Source organism: Phocoena sinus, chromosome 2 (assembly GCF_008692025.1).
Source record: "Phocoena sinus isolate mPhoSin1 chromosome 2, mPhoSin1.pri, whole genome shotgun sequence".
In the NCBI taxonomy this organism is placed as follows: domain Eukaryota; kingdom Metazoa; phylum Chordata; class Mammalia; order Artiodactyla; family Phocoenidae; genus Phocoena; species Phocoena sinus.
In genome coordinates, this window is record NC_045764.1 from 140,510,315 (window position 1) to 140,538,227 (window position 27,913).

Here is a 27,913-nt window from a genome sequence, read left to right on the forward strand (position 1 = left end):
CAAATCTGAATGAGATCCTTGCTTGGTAGAGTAATCTTGGTTGTAGTTTTTTCTCCTTCATCACTTTAAATATGTCCTGCCAGTCCCTTCTGGCTTGCAGAGTTTCTGCTGAAAGATCAGCTGTTAACCTTATGGGGATTCCCTTGTGTATTATTTGTTGTTTTTCCCTTGCTGCTTTTAATATGTTTTCTTTGTATTTAATTTTTGACAGTTTGATTAATATGTGTCTTGGTGTGTTTCTCCTTGGACTTATCTTGTATGCGACTCTCTGTGCTTCCTGGACTTGATTAACTATTTCCTTTCCCATATTAGGGAAGTTTTCAACTATAATCTCTTCAAGTATTCTCTCAGTCCCTTTCTTTTTTCTTCTTCTCGGACCCCTATAATTCGAATGTTGGTGTGTTTAATGTTGTCCCAGAGGTCTCTGAGACTTTAGTCAATTCTTTTCATTCTTTTTTCTTTATTCTGCTCTGCAATAGTTATTTCTACTATTTTATCTTCCAGGTCACTTATCCGTTCTTCTGCCTCAGTTATTCTGCTATTGATCCCTTCTAGAGAATTTTTAATTTCATTTATTGTGTTTTCCATCGTTGCTTGTTTCCTCTTTAGTTCTTGTAGGTCCTTGTTAAATGGTTCTTGCATTTTCTCCATTCTATTTTCAAGATTTTAGATATCTTTCCTATCGTTACTCTGAATTCTTTTTCAGGTAGACTGCCTATTTCCTCTTCATTTGTTAGGTCTGGTGGGTTGTTACTTTGCTCCTTCATCTACTGTGTGTTTTTCTGTCTTTTCATTTTGCTTATCTTACTGTGTTTGGGGTCTCCTTTTCGCAGGCTGCAGGTTCATAGTTCCTTTTGTTTTTGGTGTCTGTCCCCAGTGGCTAAGTTGGTTCAGTGGGTTGTGTAGGCTTGCTGGTGGAGGGGACTAGTGCCTGTGTTCTGGTGGACGTGGCTCGATCTTGTCTTTCTGGTGGGCAGGTCCACGTCTGGTGGTGTGTTTTGGGGTGTCTGTGGCCTTATTATGGTTTTAGGCAGCCTCTCTGCTAATGGATGGAGTTGCGTTCCTGTCTTGCTAGTTGTTTGGTATAGGGTGTCCTGCACTGTAGCTTGCTGGTCGTTGAGTGAATCTGGGTCTTGGTGTTGAGATGGAGATCTCTGGGAGATTTTCAGTGTTTGATGTTACATGGAGCTGGGAGCTCTCTTGTGGACCAGTGTCCTGAAGTTGACTCTCCCACATCAGTAGCACAGCCCTGACGCCTGGCTGGAGCACCAAGAGCCTGTCCTCCACGTGGCTCAGGATAAAAGGGAGAAAAAATAGAAAGAAAGAAAGAGGATAAAATAAAATAAAGTAAGATAAAATAAAATTATTAAAATAAAAAATAAAAAAATTATTTTAAGTAAAAGAAAAAAACACAAAAAACCAGATGGTCAGAGCCCTAGGACAAATGGTGAAAGCAAAGCTATACAGCCAACATCTCACACAGAAGCATATACATACGCACTCACAAAAAGAGGAAAAGGGCAAAAATAATATATCTTGTTCCCAAAGTCCACCTCCTCAATTTGGGATGGTTCGTTGTCTATTCAGGTATTCCACAGATGCAGGGTACATCAAGTTGATTGTGGAGGTTTAATCTGCTGCTCCTGAGGCTGCTGGGAGAGATTTCCCTTTGTCTTCTTTGTTCACACAGCTTCCGGGGTTCAGCTTTGGATTTGGCCCCGCCTCTGCGTGTAGGTCCTCTGAGGTCGTCTGTTTTTCTGTCAGGACGGGGTTAAAGGAGCAGCTGATTCGGGGGCTCTGGCTCACTCAGGCCGGGGAGAGTGAGGGGTAGGGATGCGGGGCGAGCCTGCATCGGCAGAGGCCGGTGTGACGTTGCACCAGCCTGAGACGCGCCGTGTGTTCTCCCGGGGAAGTTGTCCCTGGATCACAGGACCCTGCCAGTGGCGGGCTGCACAGGCTCCCGGGAGGGGAGATGTGTAGAATGACCTGTGCTCGCACACAGGCTTCTTGGTGGTGACAGCAACAGCCTTAGCGTCTCATGGCCGTCTCTGGGGTCAGTGTTAGCCGCGGCTTGCGCCCGTCTCTGGAGCTCCTTTAAGCAGCGCTCTTAATCCCCTCTCCTCGCTCAGCAGGAAACAAAGAGGCAAGAAAAAGTCTCTTGCCTCTTCGGCAGCTCCAGACTTTTACCCAGACTCCCTCGTGGCTAACCGTGGTGCACTAACCCCCTGCAGGCTGTGTTCACGCCGCCAACCCCAGTCCTCTCCCTGCGCTCCGACCGAGGCCCGAGCCTCAGCTCCCAGCCCCCCCGCGCCCCAGCAGGTGAGCAGACAAGCCTCTCGGCCTGGTGAGTGCTGGTCAGCACCGATCCTCTGTGCGGAAATCTCGCCGCTTTGCCCTGCGCACCCGTTGCTGCGCTCTCCTCCGTGACCCCAAAGCTTTCCCCCTCCGCCACCTGCAGTCTCCGCCCGCGGAGGGGCTTCTACTGTGTGGAAACCTTTCCTCCTTCACAGCTCCCTCCCACTGGTGTAGGTCCCGTCCCTATTCTTTTGTCTCTGTTTTTTCTTCTGCCCTACCCAGGTACGTGGGGAGTTTCTTGCCTTTTGGGAGGTCTGAGGTCTTCTGCCAGCGTTCAGTGGGTGTTCTGTAGGAGTTGTTCCACGTGTAGATGTATTTCTGATGTATCTCTGGGGAGGAAGGTGAGCTCCGCGTCCTGCTCTTCCGCCATCTTCTCCAGCCACTGTATTAATTCTTTGATAATTTCCTCCCTCTGTTTTCTCATTTGGATGTTAGATCCACTGGATTGGCCTTTAAGTTTTATATTTCTTTTCTGATTTTCTCCCTTTTGTTTATGGGAGATATCCTTATTTTATTTTCTAACTCTTTTATTGATCTTTTAAAATACAGCAGTTAAATATTTTTTCATAGTGCCCTGTTCCTATCTTATTGCCTTGCCAAAAACTCCATCCTCCTGGTTCTGACTTGATCCTGTTGGCTTTGTTTCCCACGGGACATGAAGCATTTACTTTGAAAAAAAGTGGAGTATGCACAAGTTACCTGGCTTCAGAACTGATGTATGATGTACATCTGAAATGTCAAACCTGGACTCCTGCTTTGCCCTCAAACCTGCTCCACCTGCAGCCTTCTCTGGCTCAATTCATGGTGTCTCCATCCTTCCTGTTGTTTTCGTCAAAAATTTATGAGTTACAAGTTATTTTTTATTCTCTTTCTCCTATGGCATATGACATCTAATCAGTCAGGAAGACTTGTTGGTACTATCTCCAACATATATTCAGAATCTGGCAGTGGCGGGCTGCACAGGCTGCACAGACCACTTACTCCTTCTACTTCTGCAGCCCTGGTCCCAGCCATCATCACCTGGATTACTGTAATAACCCTTTTCTCCCAGCATTTTATTATGAAAATTATAAAATATACAACAAAGTTGAAAGAATTTTACACAAATAGCTGTATTCTCAACACATAGATTCCACCCTTAACATTTTACCATGCTTGCTTTCTCATTTATTACCCATCTGTTTATCCCTCTGTCCATCCATTCTGTGATAACCTTTTAACTAGTCTCCCTGCTTCATTCCTTGTCCCATGTGTTGTTCCCACACATCAGTCCAAATGATAATTTTGAAACATAAGTCAAATTATATCTCTCCTCTGCTCAGAACTCTGCTATGGCTGCCCATTTCACTATTACTAACTCTGTAGACTTTGTAATCCTCAAAAGGAAAATTGCCTTGGTAATTTTCAGATTCCTGTGGAATTGTGAATTCATACTGAGTTTCTGTGTAGTATTACCATTGTATCACTGAGGATGGAATTGACTTTTGTCTTTTGGAGGAAATAGAACAAATGGTAGTGCTTGCTTGTTCTGAGGGCTACGATTAAAATCTTTAAGCATTCATTCCTGCCAAGGTGGTTGTCTTTCATTTTGCTTTCCATTTCAGCATATGGTGGGTGTGAATATTTATAAACAAGACTAAGTCTGATTTTACACGGGCTTTCCAAAATTAATTCTGTCCAATAGAATATGACTTTTTGCTTTGATATTGTTAAAAATCCAATGGTTAAAGAAAAAGCTAGTGAAATGTGTTAGCAGCATGCAGAACAAAACTTTAAAATATATCTCTTGTTATATAGTGCATTGTCATGTGAAGGTGTAAAATGGAAGAAATGTTGATTTTGTTTGTAACTGATATGGTGAAGCCTTTTATAAGGTTTAAAATAGAGTTCACCTTATGGTGTTGTTTCTAAAAAAAATTCAATGATCAGTTTCATTTTTATTTTTCTTTCCTTTCCTATGTTTGCTGGTTCCTCAGGGTTCCTCTTTTGTGTTTGTTTTGATCTCTTCCTTTCATTCTTGGAGGCTCTCCTTAAATGTCCCGTAATCTTTGGCTGTACAATCATATTCAAGAGTGAGGAATGAAAAAGCCAATCAGTGGAATTTCACAGCTGGGTGATTTGGCATGGAACTGACTTTTCTATTGAGGAATCCCAAATATCAATCTCTATAGGTCTTTTCTAGGGGCTTTACTTTCTCCAGAAAAGCATCCTCTGAAATCCCACTTGTGGGTGGAGCAAGGGACCGGGGCATGCGTCTGGCTCCAGTGCTTGTGGAGAAGGTGGGGTTGGTGAGGGCTAGGGGTCCCCCTGTTGAGGTGTATACTTGTCTAAAGTCTTGCTATTGGTCCTGATCTTCAGCACACTCAGACCTCTGTCTCATCCTCAACTTCTGTAGTGTCTCTTGCCACCAATCCCAGACCTCTCTGTGATTCTTTAAAGATAGGGGTGGAGAAGCTAGAGTTAATAAGAAAGCCAGGAATCTTTGGTATCAATTTAGGAACAAAGTAATGGGGTCACGGGCAGAAGTGATGGAAAAGGAATGAAGAGATATATATGGGGAAAAGCCCCCAAACCATTGCCAGTACTTGTAACTTAAAGATCTCTCTAGGTTTTTTTGGAAACTGGTGACATGGTAGTAATGAAGGCAGGGAACTTTTGCTGGGGGTATTATGAGCTTTAAAAATTGGAGTGTGGGTGCAAGGGCAGAATTTCTAGGCTAAAATGAGCTGATGAAAATTAAAAGTAATTACTTCCTGAGTGCATCCTTTCTAGATTTGTGCTGATTTATTAACACATCCAGTTTTGTGGCTTTGGAAGTTTTTATCGTTAAGTCTTTATACTCTACGTTTTAATATTGTGATTAGCTTTTAATTTTTACTGCTAATTAAGAAATGGGATAATCCTGATAAATTCATTTCACCGATTATAGTAAATACAATTTATATACTGTAGTACATCTACTATAGTAAGCACAGCAATAAATGTTCGTTGCTACTGTAGTTTTTAGTTTCATGTGCTTCACTGAAATCCTTATAAGATATGTATCCCTTTCTATAGCTGTGGACCCTGCAGTTCAGAGCATTTGGGACTTTGTCAAGGCCAACAGAAAGCTCTTTCAGGGAAGTGGTTACATTTACTTAAAATGCTGTTATCATGGTTAAAGTGGGTGGTTTAGCAGTACAGTTGGGATTGGCTGGGGAGTGACACTGCTTTGTTGTGAGGTAGCAAGTGCAGCGATATCATATCCAGAGAATTGCTACGTGTTTGTGTTCCAAAAGTGTGGTGAATGGTTAGGATTGATTGTTCTGGCATTTGGTGGTGATTATTAGAAAAATAAATTGCCTAAAAGGAGAGAGAAGAGTGGATCTTAAAAATCAATGGATCTGGGAATTTACAGCAATTGCTTCTGGTCAAGTGATGATGAAACATAAGTAATAACAGAGTTAGGAAAAGTTAATGGGAAACAGATGGAGAAGCTTATTATGGCAAGTGTGTCACCAGCTTTCTTCTGTGAGCTTGGAGGCAGATCAGAGTTAACAACTTGTCAGTGCGATGACAAGCTCTATAACTTAACAGGCAAAAGGGAGAGCCTTTAGAATTCCTAGCTCGACTGTAAATAACCTGGTACAGCTGAAGGACAGAAGAAAGAACAGGGAATTTACGCCAGGGAAAATGGTAACATTTAAACCAGTCTGTTAAAGAACTACCTAAATGTGTTTAGCATGTCCTGCTATGGTACATACACCTTCCGATCAAATTTTGAAGGTGACATAGAAGTCCCTTTCTCCCCATTGATAGTGCTTTTTTCAGTGCTGTTAGAACAGCAGGGCTCATTAACAAACTATCTACTAATGAGAAAGTGAGACCTCTTGAGCTACCGAATAGGCTTTAGGAGTCCTTTCTAGAAATTTCTGACAAACCCAGAGAAGTTTTCTAATATTTGTGTCAAGAGAGCATTTTTCTCATTATACAGCTATAGATACACAGTTTCCATAGCATATGGATTGGAGAGCTGACCCTGAACTAAATACCTTATTCCCCATTTGTTGTCATTTCACCAAAATAAAAGCAAAAATGTTTTTCTTATTGCAGCAGAAATAGGCTGCTATTCATATTCAAATTCATCATTTGAAACTTTAAAAATGAATATAAGCAAAAGGAAGAAAATAAAAATCACTAATAATTCCACTCATTAGAAATGATCTCTATTCAAATTTCACTTTTGAGTTGTAAAAATTCTAATCATAATAATCCAAAGTATATGCCAAGATTTCTTTTAAAAGGGAAATACTCTAGTGTTTTGAGGTTTTAGAGAAACCAGACGCATATTAAGATGTATTGCATTAGCAAACCACAGTTGTATCAGAATAGCTTATGCCATTTATAAAAGCATGTGTATTAATTTACATGGATTTTAAAAACACAGTTCCACATGATTCTACTTGCTCTTCGAATCTTTAATGCCACTACATTAATTCTTTACCTAATCTTTCGTATGTGTCTGAAGATCTATTATTTTCATTCTGAACCCTGATGTTACATAATTGTATGTAACTTTTATTTGAAAAGGAAAAGTAAGGTGATGAGGACCACCTGGGAAGAAGGGCTTGTCTGTGCTGTGATTCCACCTGGGCAGACAGCCCTCATGCTCCCCACAGGGGAGTCAGCAGGCAAATGATAGGATGGCCCTCAGGATTTTGGTTGATAGACCCTTGTGACTGACTCACTGAGCCCCTGGCCAAGCTTCATCCTCTTTCTGCCTTCCTTGCTCATATTCTTTCTAGCTTCTCAGTTAAGATCCTGAGAAGTCTCTCAAAGCTTGTCTTCTCTACTGTGTTCCAGTTTTTCATGAGCCCTATTTAGCAAGTAAATTCCTCTCTGGAGATGTCAACTGTTTCTCACCAAAAACAATTATGTTGGAATTGTCATCATACGTTGTCTTCAGTCAGATCCTCATGACCTCTGTAGTGTGTTTTGATAAATAATTGTACTAAGACAGTATTGGGATCAAAAATCCAGCACTTGGGGCTTCCCTGATGGCACAGTGGTTGAGAGTCCGCCTGCCGATGCAGGGGACACGGGTTCGTGCCCTGCTTCGGGAAGATCCCACATGCCACGGAGCGCCTGGGCCCGTGAGCCATGGCCGCTGATCCGGAGCCTGTGCTCCGCAGCAAGAGAGGCCGCCCGCAACAGTGAGAGGCCGGCATAACACACACACACACAAAAATCCAGCACTTGCAATTGATTCAGTCTTCATAGCTTGGTTTTACTTTTTGTTTTAGTTTTTTGGCTGCACCACACAGCTTGCAGGATCTTAGTTCCCAGACCACGGATCAAACCTGGGCCCTTGGCAGTGAAAGCCCAGAGTCTTAACTGCTAGACCACCAGGGAATTCCCTGGTTTTACTTTTTTTTTTTTTTTTTTTTTTTTTTGCGGTATGCAGGCCTCTCACTGTTGTGGCCTCTCCCGTTGCGGAGCACAGGCTCCGGACACGGAGACTCAGCGGCCATGGCTCACAGGCCCAGCCGCTCTGGGCATGTGGGATCTTCCCAGACCGGGGCACGAACCCGTGTCCCCTGCATCGGCAGGCGGACTCTCAACCACTGCGCCACCAGGGAAGCCCCCTGGTTTTACTTTTGATTTACATTGTTTAGAAGCTCTAGGAAATTCTTCAGTAAATAAAAAAATATATTTTACTGACTTCTTTGTTAATAAATTTTCACTGTTAAAAACAGAAACCTCTGAGACACATAAGTTATTTTAAGGTCTAGACTTTTTTTTTTTTTTTTTTACAAATACTATTTTTTTTTCTACAACTTTAATATAGAATATAGTGGATTCCACATGCCAGTCTAGTTCAGAACATTTCTTGATTCTCTGGTTATCAAATTGTTGCATATTATTCTGTTTTTATTTTAAGTTCTTGCCCCTACATTTGATAACTTATATTTATTTAATATTGAATGGCAATGAGTGGCCCTCAGAGACATTCTTACTAAATTCAAGGTATTACCCACATAATGCTTACAGGACTATTTGGAGGGAGATGCTGTTTTATATTAAGTACACTCCTCTAATCACATCTATCTTCAGATTCAAGTGATAGGACATGCCTTCTCCTGTGCTTCCATAACACCTTCTATATATGTTTCTTAGAAGATTTCACTCAATATGTGTTTATCTGTCATTCTCAGAAGATTGAATTCCTTGAGAGCAGCATATAGCATATATAAATGCTTGCTGAGTAAATGAGCAAAAGAAGGAATTAATAAAATCTGCTGAGTTTTAGCTTGATCTAGCTGGCTCTATGAGGTACCAACCTGTATTGGCTAAGAGCATGGACTCTTGAAACCGAAACCACCTGGGTTCAAATCTTAGTTCCATCATTTATTAGTTATGTGTCCTTAGACAACGGTATATGACATTTGTGCATCTCAGTTTTGTCTTTTCAAATATGGGATAATTACGATGCCTAACTCATGCTTAGAACAGTACCTATATATAGTAAGTGCTATATAAGTGTTTGCTACTATCATTATTATCGTTTTATTTAATAGCCCTGGCATGGAATAGTGGGTGCCATTAGGAAATTAATTCTGGAATTCAGTTTTTCTCCCTGTCATCATGAAGAAGTGCTTTGCCTTCTGGGTTCAGGAGCTCTCAGCATGGGAATGGGTAGTGGAGGTCTTTAGTACACCAACAACTGAGGACATTTGTACCTTTATCAATCAGCAGGCTGCACAGGCTCATTGAACGATCAAGAAGCTTTTTATTTTGATTAGAATTGTATCAACTCTGTATAGGAACAATGCTACCTCAGGCAGGCTCTGATTCATCTTACTTCAGAGGATAAAACTAATTATTAGTTGATAAACATATTAATTAATAAACATAGTTTATTTGGTAGGTAAAATCTTTAACAACAGTGATCCATGGGAGAGATGATAAAGGAGTTTTGGATGATAAACAGTGGGAAGACAGGATTGAAAGATTTTCGAAGTCTGGCTCTAACATTAGATGTTTAATGATTTTTGTTCTTTGCATTTTTTTTAAGTGGTCTATTGGATATGACTGATTGTATCTAGCTCTTGGCCTCAGGTTCATTTATTTTTTAGTTTCCCCCCCCCAACATTTTATTATGAAGAATTTCTAATATACAGCAAAGTTAAAGGATTTAACAGTGAACACACATATTCAACACACAGATTCTGCCATTATCGTTTTGCTATACTTTGTTGATCACGTGTCTGTACACTTATCCATTCTTCTATCCATCCCCTGATACATTTTATGTTTTTATGTACTTGGTTAAGTTTATTTTGCTAAGGAAGTCATCATCTGTATGGGAGAAGTCAATGATTTATTCTCAGCCCCCAGAATACAAATAGTGGCATACACATACACGAAGCAGTACTTAAGAATTGCTCAGTAAGAATTACTCTTACTGGAAGGATTCCTTAAAAGTCAAAGTGGGGGTAGAGAAAGAAATGTGTAGGTGGAAAAATAAGGGCTTAGGAAAATAATTCAATATCTTAGATAACCCCTGAAAACATTCTTTTTGATATAGTTTTTTTAGTTTCACTTTGCAAACTATGCAGACCCAGTTCTTATTGTTTCCAGTAAATGGCAACAATCATGGAGCAGAAAAGGAACTAAGTTAAACGAAAAGCTTTAAAGAAAATCCTTGTATGTTGAGGCTAATAATATAATACACACAAAACCTAAGATATCAGTTCGTGTCAGTGTTACATCCTCTGGACAAATTATAAAATATAATTGCGTAGCTTTCCTTTTCACCGCTAGTATAGAATCTGCAGTGCTAGCTCTTGTGGAGTTCTGCCTGCAGACTCTAAAGGGACTGAATAGGTCATAGGGCAAAATTTTGATTATGATTCAAAAAAGAAGGCGTAGTCACTTTGTTCCATGTGAACTAAGCAACACTTTCTAGAAAGCTGTGATTCTTTTGGAGGGCAGTTTCTGGTTGCTGTTGTTTCCTGGCGATGCATGTTTACTGGAAATGCAGGGCTGCAGAGTTACTAATGAGCGTTTATCCCTTCTATTTTTAGTTCACTTCTTTAACTGAGATGGACATGATATAATCTCCATTGAGTCAAAGGATGGCATCTAGTCCTGTGCTTCCCACCGAAGACGAACAGGTTTCCTTGGGCATCGATGATCTCCATTTTTCATTGCAAGGTATTAAGATTGGGTGTGGTAACTGTGAGAACCTAACTCTCATCTATTCACAAATTGTATTGCTTTCTGTCTCTCTTATGGTAAAATATATACATGTATCTGTATTTTTCCAATTGTAGAATCTTTCAGTATACTTCAATATCTTTATTGCTCTCTCAGCTACTTAGGAAAGTAGGGAATACCTGGAAAGAACTTGGTATCTCGGTTTCTCAATCTGAGTGCATGTGTTTTATTTGCAATGAAAATTAAATAGTTAACCATAGTTTGCTTGGCATTGTTTGCACTTATTTTACATCTTTTTGAATGTACATCCTTATTTTGCCCTAATAAAAAGGAATAGTAGTAGTATTAAAAGTGAGTGAACTTTCAGTCCCATGAATTATGTGTGCCTTTATGCAAATAAGTACTGTCCATATTTTTTTTTAATGTTTCTTGGCAATATTTGTTATGTACTTTGAAAATTCCTTAGCCACTAGACTTTACACCTCTGTTGCATATCTTGGAGCTGAGTAAAGTCAGCTAGTGTAGAATAAATAAGGGTATGGCAAGTCTTTGAAAATATTTATGTCACTGTGTATTTTAAAGTAGTTGAAAGATTATTGACAGCATTATGTAACATTCTTAGAATGTTATTTAGAAGCCATAGCTTTTGAGTCACTAATTTTTTTAATTTTTAATTTATTATTAGAAGAATTGAAGTATAATAGACATATGACATTGTATTAGTTTCAGGTGTACAATATAACAATTCAGTATTTGTGTAGGTTGTGAAGTGATCATCACAATAAGTCTAATTAACATCTGTCACCATACATAGTTACAGAATTTCTTTTTCTTGTGATGAGGACTTTTAAGATCTACTCTCTTAGCAACTTTCAAATGTGCAGCACAGCATTATTAACTATAGTCACCATGCTGTGCATTATATTTATTTGTGTCATGTATGATAAAGATCCCCGAAAGACTTTCTTTCTGATATCTCTTTTTAATTAAACATGGTTTTGAATGATTAGCTTCTTGACCTTGGGGTCAATGGCTTTTAAAAATAAATATCATGTAATTTGTATAGACTCAAGAAACGTATTTTGAGGGATAGTACTTGAGGTAAGAATTTAAAAAATTCTCAGTAAGTGCATTTTTATGGTGTTATATACTCGTCATAAGTAGTTTGAATCAAATTTTCATTTATCGGAAAAAACCCAATGTTCTTATTTTTCTCTCAAGTTTTGGTTGAATATGAGTAGTAATTCATGTGCCCTAAAGTGTATCAGGATGACAGTGCATCAATAAATGGTCGGTAAATCTAATTTCTTCCTTCCTTCCTTCCTTCCTTCCTTCCTTCCTTCCTCCTTTCCTTTCCTTCCCTTTCCTTCCCTTCCCTTCCCTTCCTTTCTTTATCTCTCTCCCTCCCTCCCTTCCTTTTTTCCTGAATCAATTGATCCTGATAAGTATTTATGTATGCATTTATTTGATTTTTTCTTCCAGTTTTATTGAGATATTATTGGCATACAGCACTGTATAAGTTTAAGGTGTACAGCATAATGACTTGACTTACGTACATCATGAACTGGTAATCACAATAAGTGCAGTGAACATCCATCATCTCAAATAGATACAAAATTAAAGAAACAAAAAAAGTTTTTTCCATATGATGAGAACCCTTAGGATTTACTCTTGACAACTTTCATATATAAAATAGAACAGTGTTAATTATATTTATCATGTGTACATTACACCCCTAGTACTTATTTATCTTGTAACAGACTGTAACTAGACTTATTATGGTGATCCTTTTGAAATGTATAGAAATATTTAAACACTGTGTTATGTAACAGGAACTAATATAGTGTCGTAGGTCAATAATACTTCAAAAACAAACAACCAACCCAACATAGAAACTCACAGAAAAAGATCAGATTTGTGGTTACCAGAGGCAGTGGTGGTGGTGGAGTTGACTGAAAGCAGTCAAAAAGTGCATACTTCCAAGTAAATCTAATTTCTCATGCTGGCTCTGCCACTTACCAGTTCTTTGAACTTGGATAAGAGACTTTATCTTTTTTGTCTCAGTTTCCTCATATTTAGAATGTGGATGATGATGCCTATATTGCACCTGTGCTTTGAAGATGAACCATAATGCATGCAAAGGGCTTAGCACCATGCTTGCCTGACATAGAGTAGGAACAGAGAGTAGGAGCTCAGTAAATGCATCGTAATTTCTTTGTAGATACTACAGTTAAAGTCTTTGTCCCAAAGGATTTCTTGTCCAGGAGCACACAGCTAGAGTAGAAGTTGCATGGTGGATAGGAAAAAATGGTAAACCAGATGTGTGTTTTTCAGTTTTGACATTTCTGTTCAATGGCTTCCCATCACACATGGGATAAAGTCTAGACTTCTTGGTGTGGCTCACAGGCACTTCCTGTCTGCTGCTCACCTTTCTCTCTGCCCTCATCTCCCACAAGCACCCTGTGCTCCAGCCCCATGGCTCCTTGAGGGGCCATGCTCCCCTGCTTGTGTGCTTTTGTTCAGGTGGTTCCCCCTGCAGCTCTCCTGTCTCCTCTTTCCACTGGAAGAGTCCAGCTCATCTAGGCCTCCTCTATCCCTGTTCATCCCAAACTTAGCCAGACTCGGCCCTCTCCATGAGCCCCACTCTTTCTTTGGCTGAGATTCACACTGTCTCCTCTGTTCTCCCATAGTACCTATTTTAGCACTTATAATAATATTATGGGTGTTATATTTAAAGATGTTTTCTTCCCCACTGTAGAGTTTTATGTAGCATGCCCTAGCTTACACAGCACCCTTACGTACATTACCTCATTTGATCCTTACAACCACACTGTAAGGTAGATATTTTTATCTTCAAGATACAGAGAAGGAAGCTGTGGCTCACAAAGATGGAATTACTCCCCCAGAGTCACACAGTTAGTGAGCAGCTGAGCTCAGTTTTGACCTGGAGGATAGTTTTCTTTCCACTGCACCACAGCCACTCCGACATAGTTCAAAGAACAATTTGAAAGAGGGAATTTCCTGAACAACTTTCTCTGGAAAGTGCAAATAAATCTTAGCCTTACCCTAGTTAATCCATAGCAAACTTTTATATTTTTAATTTTAAATTTTTATAGCAATCTTTCACATCCTGAATATGGATGGGCATTTTCAAGTAACATTAATCTCAGGTTCACAAGTAGCTCAAAGTAATTAGCAAATTACTGATAAATGAGTGTTTTCTTATAGCATGTTTTGAATTATACTAGGTTATACAATCTGCTCTACAGTAGGAGATGAGTATGGGCCGCTTGGCAATGGAAATGTGATATACATGTGCTGCCGGTGTGAATGATTTTTCCTTCGTGGTCTCTTTAGAGGAATATGCTGCTGGATGCATTGCTCTATAGGGGGAGAGGTGGAAAACCAATACTATACTATAGTCAGCTTTACACTGGGCAAGGGCTGCTCACATTAGCCAAATACTCTCAACTGAGGAGTTCCCATGACTGTAGAATGAAGGCTTAACCATGAAATGAATGGATTTCCCAAAGTTAAGTTCTGTATTGTTATCAGCAGATTTGTAATGATTCTTTCGGCCTGAGTTGCTGAAAGAAAGAAAGAAAGAAAGGAGGGAGGGAGGAAGGAAGGAAAGAAAGAACGAACTTGTATGTATTTCTGAAGGTAACTTTGGTTTCATTGCACGGCTATTAGCTATGTAGACGAAAACATTGATAGACAATATTATGAACATCAGCAGCTACTGAACTGCAGGCTGTTGGCAATAGTCTTAAAGTCATTTGGCTTTGTACACCATGTAAGCAGACTTGTATTTCACAGAATTCACATGTGCTTAGTGATCCTTGGAGTAATATGAGTGAAGAGATTTTATGTTGTATGAAAGGCTCAGGATGACTGCTCATAAGAAAGGTTTTTTCTCCTCATTTCAGAACCTTTTTTTTAAAAGGAAGAAAGGGGCCTATTTAACTAATAATGCCTATTTTATTTTAGCCAAAAACTTATATAAGGTGAGGCAATTATGGCCATACCTTGACTGAGAATAATACGCTTAAGAAAAGATTAAAATGTCTGCATTGAAATGTGGTGAATCATTGTTGATATGCTATGAAAACAGGTATATTATGTGTGCAAGGCCAACAAGGCATCAGACCTAAGGAATCAGGCAGTGCTTTGCTGAAATTCATAGAGCAGGACAATAAACATCATTTATTGTTCATCATTTGTGTGATCTTTGAGAAAATGTCTTTATGAAGGGATTTGGCTCCAGACGCGCAGGCTCAGTGGCCATGGCTCATGGGCCTAGCCGCTCCGCGGCATGTGGGATCTTCCCGGACCGAGGCACGAACCCGTGTCCCCTGCATCGGCAGGCGGACTCTCAACCACTGTGCCACCAGGGAAGCCCATATGAAGGGATTTTTAAAGGCACTTTTTGTAGAGAGATATTTGTGATCTCTTAGTCTAGTGAGCATAGTAATATTGAAATGGTTGGATTTTAGGGAGGAAAAAGAAATGACATTTGTGAATTTGAACAATTTGAGCAGATTAATGTAAAAACTGGAATTTATTTTAGTTTAGTGCATTTTGTACTACCATGGATGGTCCACATTTTAAATAAATTATAGATATGAAAGTTTAAGCTATTAAAATGATAAATAAATGGTTGCTTTTAAAAATTATTTGCTTTACTGAGGTTTCCATTATAGAATTTCTTTACATCTTTCCATTGGATTTCTTACCTGGCAAAATAATAGGTGCTTCCTTCCCTTTTATCCTAAGAGAATAGTAAGTACATATTTTGTCTGAAATAACATCTCTGCTAAGCTCTTCAGGTGGGAAAGGTAGGTTCAGAGAACATTCCTTTGATACGATTATGGAAGCAGTAAAGGGTAAAGCTGGATAATACCACAGAGTTTTCAAGTTGGAAGGGACTTTCTTTGCCATTCCATTTAATTTGAGACCAAAGGAGGAATCCCTTCAGTAGGATTTCTGAGATGAAGATCCTTGAGGGAGTTGAATTCAAGCCCAAGAAGCTTGGGGATTTTGCTTTTAGGCAGCAGGTAGCTCTTGGGTCTTGGGAATGAGAGGACAGGGTCCATGGTCAGAGTTGTGCCTTAGGAGATTAGTCTGGGTTTGAGGTATAGGAAGACTTGAAAGGGGTGAGAAAGTGAAATTGGAGAAACTGATTAGAAAGCTTTGCAAATATCTGCGTATTGGGTAATGTTGGTGTGGATTCGAGTTATAGCAGTGAGTAGGAAAGTATGGGACAGATAAGAAACCATTAAGGTGGAAGACTCAGTAGGACTCTGCAGTTACTGACTATGCAAAATAAGGTGGAGAAGCTCCAAAGTTAGAAGCTGAGCTGCTTGAGATAATAGTGGTAGCAACTATAATGTCCAAAGTATTAACTTCCTTTTTTAAAAAGATAAATTTATTTATTTTATTTATTTTTTATTTTTGGCTGTGTTGTGTCCATTGCTGTGCAACGGCTTTCTCTAGTTGCGGGGAGCAGGGGTTACTCTTGGTTGCAGTGCGTGGACTTCTCATTGTGGTGGCTTCTCTTGTTGTGGAGCACGGGCTCTAGGCGCGTGGGCTTCAATTGTTGTGGCGTGCGGGCTCAGTAGTTGTGGCTCGCAGGCTCTAGAGCGCAGGCTCAGTAGTTGTGGCACATGGGCTCAGCTGCTCCGCGGCATGTGGGATCTTCCCGGACCGGGGCCCGAACCCGCGTCCCCTGCATTGGCAGGCGGACTCCCAACCACTGCGCCACCAGGGAAGCCCCTTAACTTCCTTTTTATTTAGTATCTTTTCACCAAGTATTTTAATAGCATCAAATAATAAGACCATTAAATACTATTTTATATCAATATGCTGAAAATAAATTGTTGTAGATAAAAAATCCTGTTTTCAAAGAAACGCTTGAGAACTTCCTATGTCATGGAAAGCTTAATAGCACGACACAGGTCGAGGGCCCATTTGAAAGTCAAATTAATAATGAGTGAAATTGATACCTGGAATTGACATGATATTTGAAATCAACTATAGTTCAATTAAAAACAATGAGTGGGGCTTCCCTAGTTGCGCAGTGGTTGAGAGTCCGCCTGCCGATGCAGGGGACACGGGTTCGTGCCCTGGTCCGGGAAGATCCCACATGCCGCGGAGCGGCTGGGCCCGTGAGCCATGGCCGCTGAGCCTGTGCGTCCAGAGCCTGTGCTCTGCAATGGGAGAGGCCACAACAGTGAGAGGCCCGCGTACCGAAAAAAAAAAACCAAAAAACAATGAGTGAAATTGACTGACTAGGCTGACTCCTCTTGTGATATTTTAAGTGGTAGCTATGGCAATTTTGGACACTTTATACATTTCAGATTTAAGTTTTGTTTTTTTTTTTTTTGATGTGCACCATTTTTAAAGTCTGTATTGAATTTGTTAGAATATTGCTTCTGTTTTATGTTTTGGTTTTTTGGCTGTGAGGCATGTGGGATCTTAGCTCCCCGACCAGGGATTGAACCTGTACACCCTGCCTTGGAAGGTGAAGTCTTAACCGCTGGACTGCCAGGGAAGTCCCGATTTAAGTTGTTTCATAATTTTATGTACCGGGGCACATTATTTTGTTTTCAAAAATGAGGTAGGCCAATGGTAGCTCATTAGAGCAACAGCATCCAAATAGAGAATGTTATCATCAATTAGACAAAGGACTAGGAAGGAGTGTGTATTCTGTTACCTTTGCCACCACACGTGGAGTTAACTTTCATGCAGTCCTGCCAAAATGCTGGTGAATGGTTAACCATCTGCACGAACCTGTATAAACCCATGTCCAGCCAAGTTACTGTGTTGTTTCAAACAATGCTCATATGTTTTATTTAGTGCTGTTATCTTCTAGATGACATATTTTTAAAGGTTAAAAAGCCCTTTATGCCTTCTGGGTAGACATTGCTTGGTAGGGCTGAGCAGTGAAATGTGAGTCTCTGTAGTTAGGTTATTACTCCATTTAAATTTATTCATGATTTACTGAGTATCCATCTGAAGGGAGGCTTTCAATTTATGTATTCCTTTTAATAACATTAGAAAATATTTGTGTCCGTTGGGTTAGATTACAAGAATAATTATGCGATGTAATGTTGAATTTTATTCACTTGTTCAGTAAATACTGGATGGCAGCCATAGGTAGGGTGTTAAGGATGCAAAGATGAATAGATTGAGCACCTTCAAGAGGCATGTAGTCTAGCTGTGCTTTTGCCTGTTGACATCATGTGAAAGTGACATCAACAAGTAAGACAAATAAGAACTTCCCGGGAGTTTGTTTTCTTGCTGAACCCTCTGTAATTATTCCTTATCCTGGAGTTTCCTTTCATCTTTGGACATCTCTTGCTCTAATAAGCCATCTGAGTTCCTCTAAGTATGTTAGGTGCCCTGCATAGGAAATCTTGTATCTTTATTGCCAATGAAATTTCTGACGTGTTTTAGGCTTTCAATAAAAAACTGTGTAATGAAAAACTGAGTGGCCATTCCACTATAAAGATATATATTAGGAGTTTGGGATTAACATAGAACACTAGTATATATGAAATAGATAATCAACAGGAATCTACCGTAAAGCACAGGGAGCTCAATATTCTGTAATAACCTATATGAGAAAAGAAGCTGAAAAAGATGGATATGTGTGTATGTATAACTGAATCACTTTGCTGTACACCTGAAACTAACACAATATTGTAAATTAACTATATTCCAATATAAAGTAAAAATTAAATTTAAATTAAAAAAAAGAAAAAAATATATAAAGTATACTGAATTAGAAAAATTGTTCAGTGTTCAGGAAAATCAGACAGGATGGAAGCAAAGATTTCTTTAGACACGAGGCAGTGAGGTATGTATATGGTGTTTAGGGCTCAGTAGTGTTTTAGTATCATGTTTCTGAGAGAAATTCTGTTCTACCTTATGACAGTGAGTGAATGAAACTGTGAAGACTGAGAAAGAGGAGTGGATTTAATAAAATGCTTCTGGGTAGGATTTCTGCCCTTTTACACCTAGGTCCCCAATGTGGGATTTTGATGGAAATGATGAATGAATAGTAAGAAATATGCAGACAGTATTTTTGCTTCTTTAACCAAGGCAGACTGCTTTGTTATTATGAATAAAAGCAAATCATCTCTGGGTTTCTTTGCCAATTAGGTGATTATTACATCCGGAGAAAATAATCAAGTTATAGTCCTTCACCAGCTATCAGTGCTGTACTGTCCCAACAAAACTTCCAGAAATTTCCTGCTCTCATAATAGCTGATACTGTCTTCTGCTGTGTTTTTTTGGAGGATTATTTGCCTTCATATTGTAAAGCTTCATAATCTTAAAAATATTCCAATTAAATGAAAAACAAAATAGCTCTGGAAGCAGTGGTGTTTGCAGTGAATGATGTTTTTCAGGGAAAGGTTTTTTCTTTTTCTTTTTTTTTTTTTTCTTTTTAGGTTGTATATACGGTTTTGTCTTCTGGGAACTTTGGTTCTGTTTTTGCCAGGAGTTTGGGGATAAGCTTACTTTATTCTGGGTCAGTTACATTTTGAAAAGTAGGGCAAGATAAATCCAGGGTCATTTAGAGTCCTGTTAAAGTAGGTTAACAAAGATCTCATTCATTCCTTATAGAAATCAGAATCCTTTTTAATTAGCCCCATGGGCGATACAAGATTTTCTGAGCATTTGTTGTGTATGCGTGTGTGTTGGGAGGGGGTGTAATTATTCAGAGCTTGAAGTAGTATATTAGGAAAAATAAAACTCAAAATAATTTCCCTTTGGAAATGGGAAAATTTGAAGTAAATATAAGAGATTAATTTATAACCATCTGGTGGGTTTAGTGTGTGATTTTATACTCTAAAAATCAGAGGTCATTCTAAATGTGCTTCTTCAAGAGATAACTTCCCTCATCTGGTTTCAGCATTGGTGATTATAATTTCTCCAAATGGCTCCATTTTTCTAAAACGTTCAGGGAAATTTGGTAAAAAGTAACTGTATTTGTTGTTCTCAATATGTATGAGAGCTGACGTTTACTAATAACCACCGGGTATTTTTAGAGTCATTTAAAAATGATAAATAAAAAGCTATGAATGATTTATTAGAGAAATGGAATGTTTGGCATTATCATGTGTGTATATCTTAGATAGATATATGTATATCTTAGAAAGATAATGTGTGTACCTTTGCAGGAGAGATATGAGATTCTGGGTGAATAATCTCTCCTGGTCATTGATGGTCTATGAGGCAACATGTGTTGAATGAGCACTGGAAGAAAATGGGAGAAGAGCAGCCACACACACTTGCTCTCTGCCTCTGGGGTGGAGCAGCATGCACGGGTCACGCCTTTGTCTTTTCAGCCTTTACTACAAAGGGTACTACCAATTACACGGGCAGCGAAATGTTACAAGATCAAGGGCACCTGGCTCAAATACAGAACACCGACGGCACTTCTCAAATTTGAGTAACGTGTAGGATCTTTCCAAAACGTGGGCGTTGTTGGCCTCGTCTTCAGTTAAGAAGGCTATTCAGAGTGCAAACTAGTTCTGCTGTATGTGTCTGTCTGCCTCAGTCTGAGTGTTTACTCAGCAGAACTTCCAGGGTGGTTTGATGTCTTCAAAGCACAGTGTTTCAAAAGTACAGGTGAATTCACACCTAACCATTTTATCACGTAATTACGGTTTTTATGAATACAGGTCAGTCTGTTCATTGATACATTCATGCAGCATGTGTTCCCTGAAACCCCACCTTGTATCAAGCACTATTTTTTTTTTTTTTTATCCAGCACTATTTTGGGTTGAGAGGTTATTGAGGTGAACAACTCCAGTAAGCTTCATGTGCCCCATGAGGCTTGCATTTCAGTTACAGAGACAAACAATAAATCATTAAGAAAAATAGCAAATATCAAAAACAGACTTATGCAAAAATGGATTTATGCTTGGGGCATCTTCTTTAGATCAGGTGTCAGAGAAGGAAGAGGAGACACTTAAGGAGCAATTGAATAACACAAAGGAGCTGCTGTGCAAAGAGCTAGGGAGGGGCATTCCAGTATGAGACAATGGCTCAAGGAAGAACTCAAGAGAAACAAACATGGTGAATTCATGGAGCAGAGGGAGCCTGGTGTGGCTGGATTGTGGTGGATGAGGGGCAGGGTGATTGGAGAGCAAGGCAGAGCTGGGTTAGGCAGGGATTCATCAGCTCTAAGCTAAGGTGTGTGGACGGGAAACCTTTGGAAAGTTTTAATCAAGGGAGTAACATGATCTGATTTACATTTTCCAGTCTGGCTGCTGGGTGGAGAGGGGATTATCTGGGAGCAGGAGGGGAAGCAGGAAAGCCAGTTAGGATGCTTTTGTTGTAACCCTGGTGAGATATCATAGTAATTTGGACCAAAGGTGGTAGCAATGGGATGAAGAACCACGGATTTTTTTTAAAAATTATTTTTTAACATCTTTATTGGGGTATAATTGCTTTACAATGGTGTGTTAGTTTCTGCTTTATAACAAAGTGAATCAGTTATACATATACATATGTTCCCATATGTCTTCCCTCTTGCGTCTCCCTCCCTCCCACTCTCCCTATCCCACCCCTCCAGGCTGTCACAAAGCACCAAGCTAATATCCCTGTGCCATGCGGCTGCTTCCCACTAGCTATCTACCTTACTACGTTTGTTAGTGTGTATATGTCCATGACTCTCTCTCGCCCTGTCAAAGCTCACCCTTCCCCCTCCCCATATCCTCAAGTCCATTCTCCAGTAGGTCTGCGTCTTTATTCCTGTCTTACCCCTAGGTTCTTCATGACATTTTTTTTTTCTTAAATTCCATATATATGTGTTAGCATACGGTATTTGTCTTTCTCTTTCTGACTTACTTCACTCTGTATGACAGACTCTAGGTCTATCCATCTCATTACAAATAGCTCAATTTCGTTTCTTTTTAAGGCTGAGTAATATTCCATTGTATATATGTGCCACATCTTCTTTATCCATTCATCCGATGATGGGCACTTAGGTTGTTTCCATCTCCGGGCTACTGTAAATAGAGCTGCAATGAACATTTTAGTACATGACTCTTTTTGAATTTTGGTTTTCTCAGGGTATATGCCCAGTAGTGGGATTGCTGGGTCATATGGTAATTCTATTTGTAGTTTTTTAAGGAACCTCCATACTGTTCTCCATAGTGGCTGAACCAATTCACATTCCCACCAGCAGTGCAAGAGTGTTCCCTTTTCTCCACACCCTCTCCAGCATTTATTGTTTCTAGATTTTTTGATGATGGCCATTCTGACTGGTGTGAGATGATATCTCATTGTAGTTTTGATTTGCATTTCTCTAATGATTAATGATGTTGAGCATTCTTTCATGTGTTTGTTGGCAGTCTGTATATCTTCTTTGGAGAAATGTCTATTTAGGTCTTCTGCCCATTTTTGGATTGGGTTGTTTGTTTTTTTGTTATTGAGCTGCACGAGCTGCTTGTAAATTTTGGAGATTAATCCTTTGTCAGTTGCTTCATTTGCAAGTATTTTCTCCCATTCTGAGGGTTGTCTTTTGGTCTTGTTTATGGTTTCCTTTGCTGGAACCACGGATTTTTTTTTTCAAAGGATGTTTGTGAACATTGGGATGATTGGGTGATTAATAAGAGAAATTAAGGATAATTTCTAAATTTTTGCCTTGAGAAATTGAGCGGTTGGTTATGGAATTTATTGCGATAAAGATTGGCAGATAGGGCTTCCCTGGTGGCGCAGTGGTTGGGAGTCCGCCTGCCGATGCAGGGGACGCGGGTTCGTGCCCCGGTCCGGGAAGATCCCACATGCTGCGGAGCAGCTGGGCCCGTGAGCCATGGCCGCTGAGCCTGCGCATCTGGAGCCTGTGCTCTGCAACGGGAGAGGCCACAGCAGTGAGAGGCCCGCGTATTGCAAAAAAAAAAAAAAAAGATTGGCAGATAAACTAGTTTTGGGGGAAATCAAGCTTGTATTTTTGCCATGATAGATATGAGATGCTTATTTGATATCCAGATGGAGATGTCAAGTAGACAGTTGGATGTCAGGATTCAGAGTTCTAGAGAAAGGTATAGATTTGGCAGCCATCAGCATATGGCTGGTATACTTACATTTACAGCCACGGACTGGATGAGATCACCTATGGAATATGTAGCTAGAGCAGACCTTTTAGGTCTTGCAGTGTTCAGAGGTCAAACAGAAGAGGAGGAGCAAGCAAAGGACACTGAGAAGGAGTGGCCAAGGCCAAAGAAGGAAAACCACGCAAGCGTGATGGCCTGGAAACCCCTAGATGAAGATATTTCAAGAAGGGGGTATGGTCAACAGTGTTAAGTAGAGAAATGGCCATTGGATTGGGTTCATAGAGTCAGTTGGTAGCTCTAATACATTCGCCACACTCAGATAGTAGAGACGGAGGCCTGACTGGAGGGGGTTGAGGAGAGAATGGGAGGTGAGGGAGTAGAGACAGTGACTTAACATTTCAAGAAATTTTGTTGATATCAGGTACTTGTTGAAGGGAAATGTAGGATTTTTTAAAGTAAGAGATACTACTCCATTAACTGTTATGCTTTTCCTAAGTTAGGTTCATTTATTGCTAGAGCCCCATTCATTTATTTGTTCATTCATTATTCAACAAGTGTTTTTAAATACCTATGGTGTATGACACTGTGCTGAACACAGGGGATGGCACATGGCATGTGCTGTCCTGAAACGTATGTTCTGATTATAGGGATACAGACAATTATATCAACAGTAGAGTATGATGTGTGCTGCAAAGAGGGCTGACATGGTGCTATAGAGGTACAGAGTAGGAATACCTCACCCAGACTTGGGAGTCAGGGAAAGCTTTCCAGAGGAAGTGATTTCTAAGCTTAGACCTAAAATGTGTTAATAGATGAGCAGGCATTGAAGGTGGAAAGAGGGCTCCAGGCTGTGGTGACGGCATATAAAAGCTAGAAGATGAGGCTGAATGTGGCTCATTCCAGGAAACGGATGTTTAGCGAGACTGAGGATTAGAGTTTGAAAGAGAGTGTGAAAAGATGAGGTCATGTAAATGTATAGGGGTTTGAAGTTTTTCTTAAGACCAAGGGGAAGCAACTGAAGGATTCTGAGTAGAAGCATATTCAGAACTAGTGATTTAGAAATCACCCAGGGGGCACTGTGGGATGTGGTCTTATGGGACTGAGTGTGGAGACAGGAAGACCAGCTGAGAGACAATGGTGTCCTCATCTAGGAGGTGCCAGTATGGATGGAGAGAAATGGGTATCCAGAGATATCTAATAGATACAATTTTCAGGGCTTTAAAATTTTTTAATTTTATTTAAAAAATTTTTATTGGTGTATAGTTGATTTACAATGTTGTGTTGGTTTCAGGTGTACAGCAAAGTGAATCAGTTATACATATACATATATCCATTTTTTTTTTTTTTAGATTCTTTTCCCAGGTAGGCCATTACAGAGTATTGAGTAGAGTTCCCTGTGCTGTACAGTAGGTCCTTGTTGATTATTTTATATATAGTAGTGTGTATATGTCAATCCCAATCTCCCAATTTATTCCCCTCCCCATCCCCTGCTAACCATGTGTTTGTTTTCTACATCCGTGACTCTACCTCTGTTTTGTAAATAAGTTCATTTGTACCCTTTTTTTAAGATTCCACATATAAGCTATATCATATGAAAAAATTTTAATTTTCAGCTTTATTGAGGTAATTATCAGGACTTTTTGATTGACTGGATATGGGAAAGGGAGGGAGTGGGAAGTATCAAGGATGACTCAGGTTTATTCTTGGGCAAATGAGTGGATGATGGAACTGAAAAAAAATGCAGGAGAACAACTTTGGTAGGAGAGGGAGTTTATTGAGATGGTAACTCAGTTCTGGAAATGCTGAGTTTGAAGTGTCCCTGGAATAAGTAGGTGGAGATACCCAGAAGATAGTGGAATAAACATACGCACAGCTCAGGAGAAACAGACACCTGGGCTGAAGGTAAAGATTTGGAAGTGATTAGTATATAAATGGTGATTGGTTCCCTGGGAGTAGATGAAGGTATCTAGAGAAAGAGAAGAAGGGCCTAGGCAGAACATTTCAGAGATAGAAAAAGCAAAACCAGCCCACATTAGGGCCTGGGAAGGGGTGTCCAGAGAAGTAGAAAGAAAACAAGGTGAGTGTGGTACCGTGGAATACTAAGAAAGAGAATATTTCAAGAAGGAGAGGGTAGTAAACAGTATTAGAAGTTTCAAGATATCCAAAAAGTACTGAGAAGTCTCCATGAGGTTTAGCAATGAGTATATTATAAGTGGCCCTGCTCAGAATTAAGTGGAGGGACTGGGGTGGAAGCCAGCTTTTCGTGGGTTGAGAAGTGAGTGGTAGGTGAGGAAGTGAAGACAGCCAGGGTAGACAATTCTTTCAAGAAGTTTGGGTTTGAAGGGGAGGACAGAGATAGGGTGGTAGCTGGAGGGGCCACGGATCTGGCATTTAAGCTGATTTTTTTTTTTTTTTTTTTTTTTTTTTTTGCGATACGTGGACCTCTCACTGCTGTGGCCTCTCCCGTTGCGGAGCACAAGGCTCCGGATGCGCAGGCTCAGCGGCCATGGCTCACGAGCCCAGCCGCTCCGCAGCACATGGGATCTTCCTGGACTGGGGCACGAACCCGCGTCCCCTGCATCGGCAGGCGGACTCTCAACCACTGCGCCAGCAGGGAAGCCCTAAGCTGATTTTTAATTATAATGAAAAGAACATGGATTTTGGTATCAGACACGTCTGGATTTGAATTTCTCTCTTACCAGATGTGACATCTAGAGCACAGTATCCAGGGCACAGTAGACTTTCAATAAATGCTTATTGAATGAGTGACTAAAAACCCTTCATCTTCTGGGAGCTATAGTTTTCTCATTTACAAAATGCCTGCCTGACCACCTGACTAGAAGCTTTAATGAAATAGTGTCATTGTTCCTTACCCTCGAGTCCTACTTATTCCTGGACATGGCTTGTTTCAGCAAGCCTTCCGAGCCCCTCCACGCGTGTCTTAGGGTACCCATAAGTTAGAATAGATTTACATTGCATTACATTATGATAATATCTCAGTTTATTATTTCATTACTATTTATGCCAGGCCCTTCCTGTTCCCTTGTTGTCTCAAGAATAAGTCACACATGTAAACCAGTCTAATTACTTTAGCTAGGAGTTTCTGAGCGTGAGCTATGTGAACCCCCTCAGTCAGGATCTCTGGGAATTGGGGCACAGAGCCCTGCACTTAAACCATGACTCGCTGGCATTCAAAAGTGTAGGAATCCTAGATTTGTAATCACGGCACGTATCTCCTTAGTCCAGTCTGGCTCTTTTGCACTCAGAAGTCAGAGGTGCTTGGACTGCTGCCCCATTGGAAGGTGTTTAGGCTCACACCTTGATTTTCACAAGAAAAATGCTCACAGTGTTAATGTCGTTGGTAAAAGGCAGTAAGGAGTAAGAAATATGTGCTAAAAGAAATGTAGTCATTTCTTTGATTTATTCATTCCACAGATGTTTATTGAGCAACTCAGGTGAGTCAGAAGAGGGTAAGAAAGAAGAGGAAAAAATAGCACCCCAGATCCTAGGCATTTTATCTGTATTGTGGGCTCATTTTCATGTGCTAGAAATACAAGATTTGCTTTTACGCAGTGAGCCAGGAGCTATGTTCCATAGGGCTGGAAACAAAAGCCTCAGTGTGAAAATCTCAGGTGTTTGCATAAGGGTGTGGTTGCCTCATGTGGCTACAGGACCTTGCTGGATTCTACATGCTAAGGCCCTAAGCAGAAATTCTTTGCTGTGTGTCATAGATTTCCCCAACAAACTAAGTACTTAAATCTGTGGGTTCACTGGGGAAAAATAGCAACAAAGCCCCTCTCGCTCCTGCCCCAGCCAAATAACCATTCATTCAACAAATGCTTTCTGAATTCGAACAACATGAAACACACTGTGTACAAGCTGCAGGCAAAGTGAGGCGCTAAATCAGACCTGGCCTCTGCTCTCCTAGAGCCCGTAGGCTAGTGAGGAGGCAGATAGTAATCAAGTTAGCTCACAGATGTTAGCTAATATTTTTTTAGGAACGGCTTTATAGATATAATTCAAGATGTGATTCACATACCATGCAACTCGCCCATTTAAAGTGTACAATTCAATCATTTTTAGTATACTCACAGAATTGTGCAACCATTGCATTTAATTTTAGAACATTTTTATCACTGCCCCCCCCCCCCACCCCACAAGAAACTCCATACCCTTTATTCCCATTTTATTCCAAAACCTTCTACTCCTCCCTGCATCAGGCCAAGGCCACCACTGATCTACTTTCTGTGTCTATAGACTGTCCTATTCTGGACATTTTGTACATGTGCAATCATATATGTGGTATTTTGTGATGCCTTCTTTCAGTTAGCATAATGATTTCAACATTCATCCCTGTTGTAGCTGATATTCATTTGTGTAGATCAAGCATAATCTTTCCAGGGATTGATAAACTTTTTTTGTAGAGGACCAGGTAGTAAATATTTTAGCTTTGAGGTCCATATGGTCTCTGTCACAACTACTCAATTTGCCATTTTAGCATGAACGTAGCTACAGACAATATGTGAACAAATGAGTGTGTCTGTGTTCCAAGAAGACTGTATTTACAAAAATAGGTGGTGGGCTACATTTGGCCTTTGGGATTATCTGTTGTTGATCTCTGATTCTACATCAGTACAAATACTTAATCCTCTTAGCAACTCTGTGAGGTAGGTACTGTTAATCCCCATCTTACAAATGAGGAGACTGAGGCACATAGCAAGTAGGTGGCAGATACGGGATCAAACTCAGGTAGTCTGGCTCTAGAGCCCATGCTCTTAACCTTGTCAATGATTATAAGTTGAGGCCGATGCTAAGTAGTGGAGGAAGACAGACTGACTTAGGTTTCCTTTGGGATGCAACAATTGAGCTGAGCCCTAAGGGTAATTAGAAGTCAAGTAGGTGAAGAGGGCAGGGTGGTGCAAACAGCTGTGGCAGGAGGGGACATAGCTTGTAAAGGCCCTGAAGGAAGATGGAGTGGCTGGAGCCCTGGGCATGGAGGAGAGCTGTAAGTGCCGAGGCTGGAGAGATGCTCTGGGGTGGACCCTGCAAGCCTCACAGGCTGTTTTGCTTTTGATCCTCAGAGCAGAGAGAAACCATCAAAGGGTGGAAAGGGTACTGTGGTCAGATCTACTGGCTGAAGTGGAGAACAGATTGAAGGGAGCAGAGCAGACCTGGTTGGCCGTGGACATGGTCCCGGCCAGACCTGACGGTAGACCAGGCAAGAGGGCCGTCAGATGTAGAGAAGGAAGCGCATACCAGAGCCATGTGGAGGCAAATTTGCAGGATTT

General features: G+C 40.3%; 1 protein-coding gene across 1 annotated transcript in view; it reads left to right on the top strand.

Annotated features, from left to right (window-relative positions):
• Positions 1-27,913, top strand: part of SYNE2 (spectrin repeat containing nuclear envelope protein 2) — a 317,234-nt gene that overhangs the window by 28,937 nt on the left and 260,384 nt on the right. The window contains 1 exon segment of the mRNA XM_032621163.1: positions 10,422-10,551. Within this exon segment, the coding sequence (XP_032477054.1) occupies positions 10,473-10,551 (79 nt within the window). The 5' untranslated portion in view covers positions 10,422-10,472.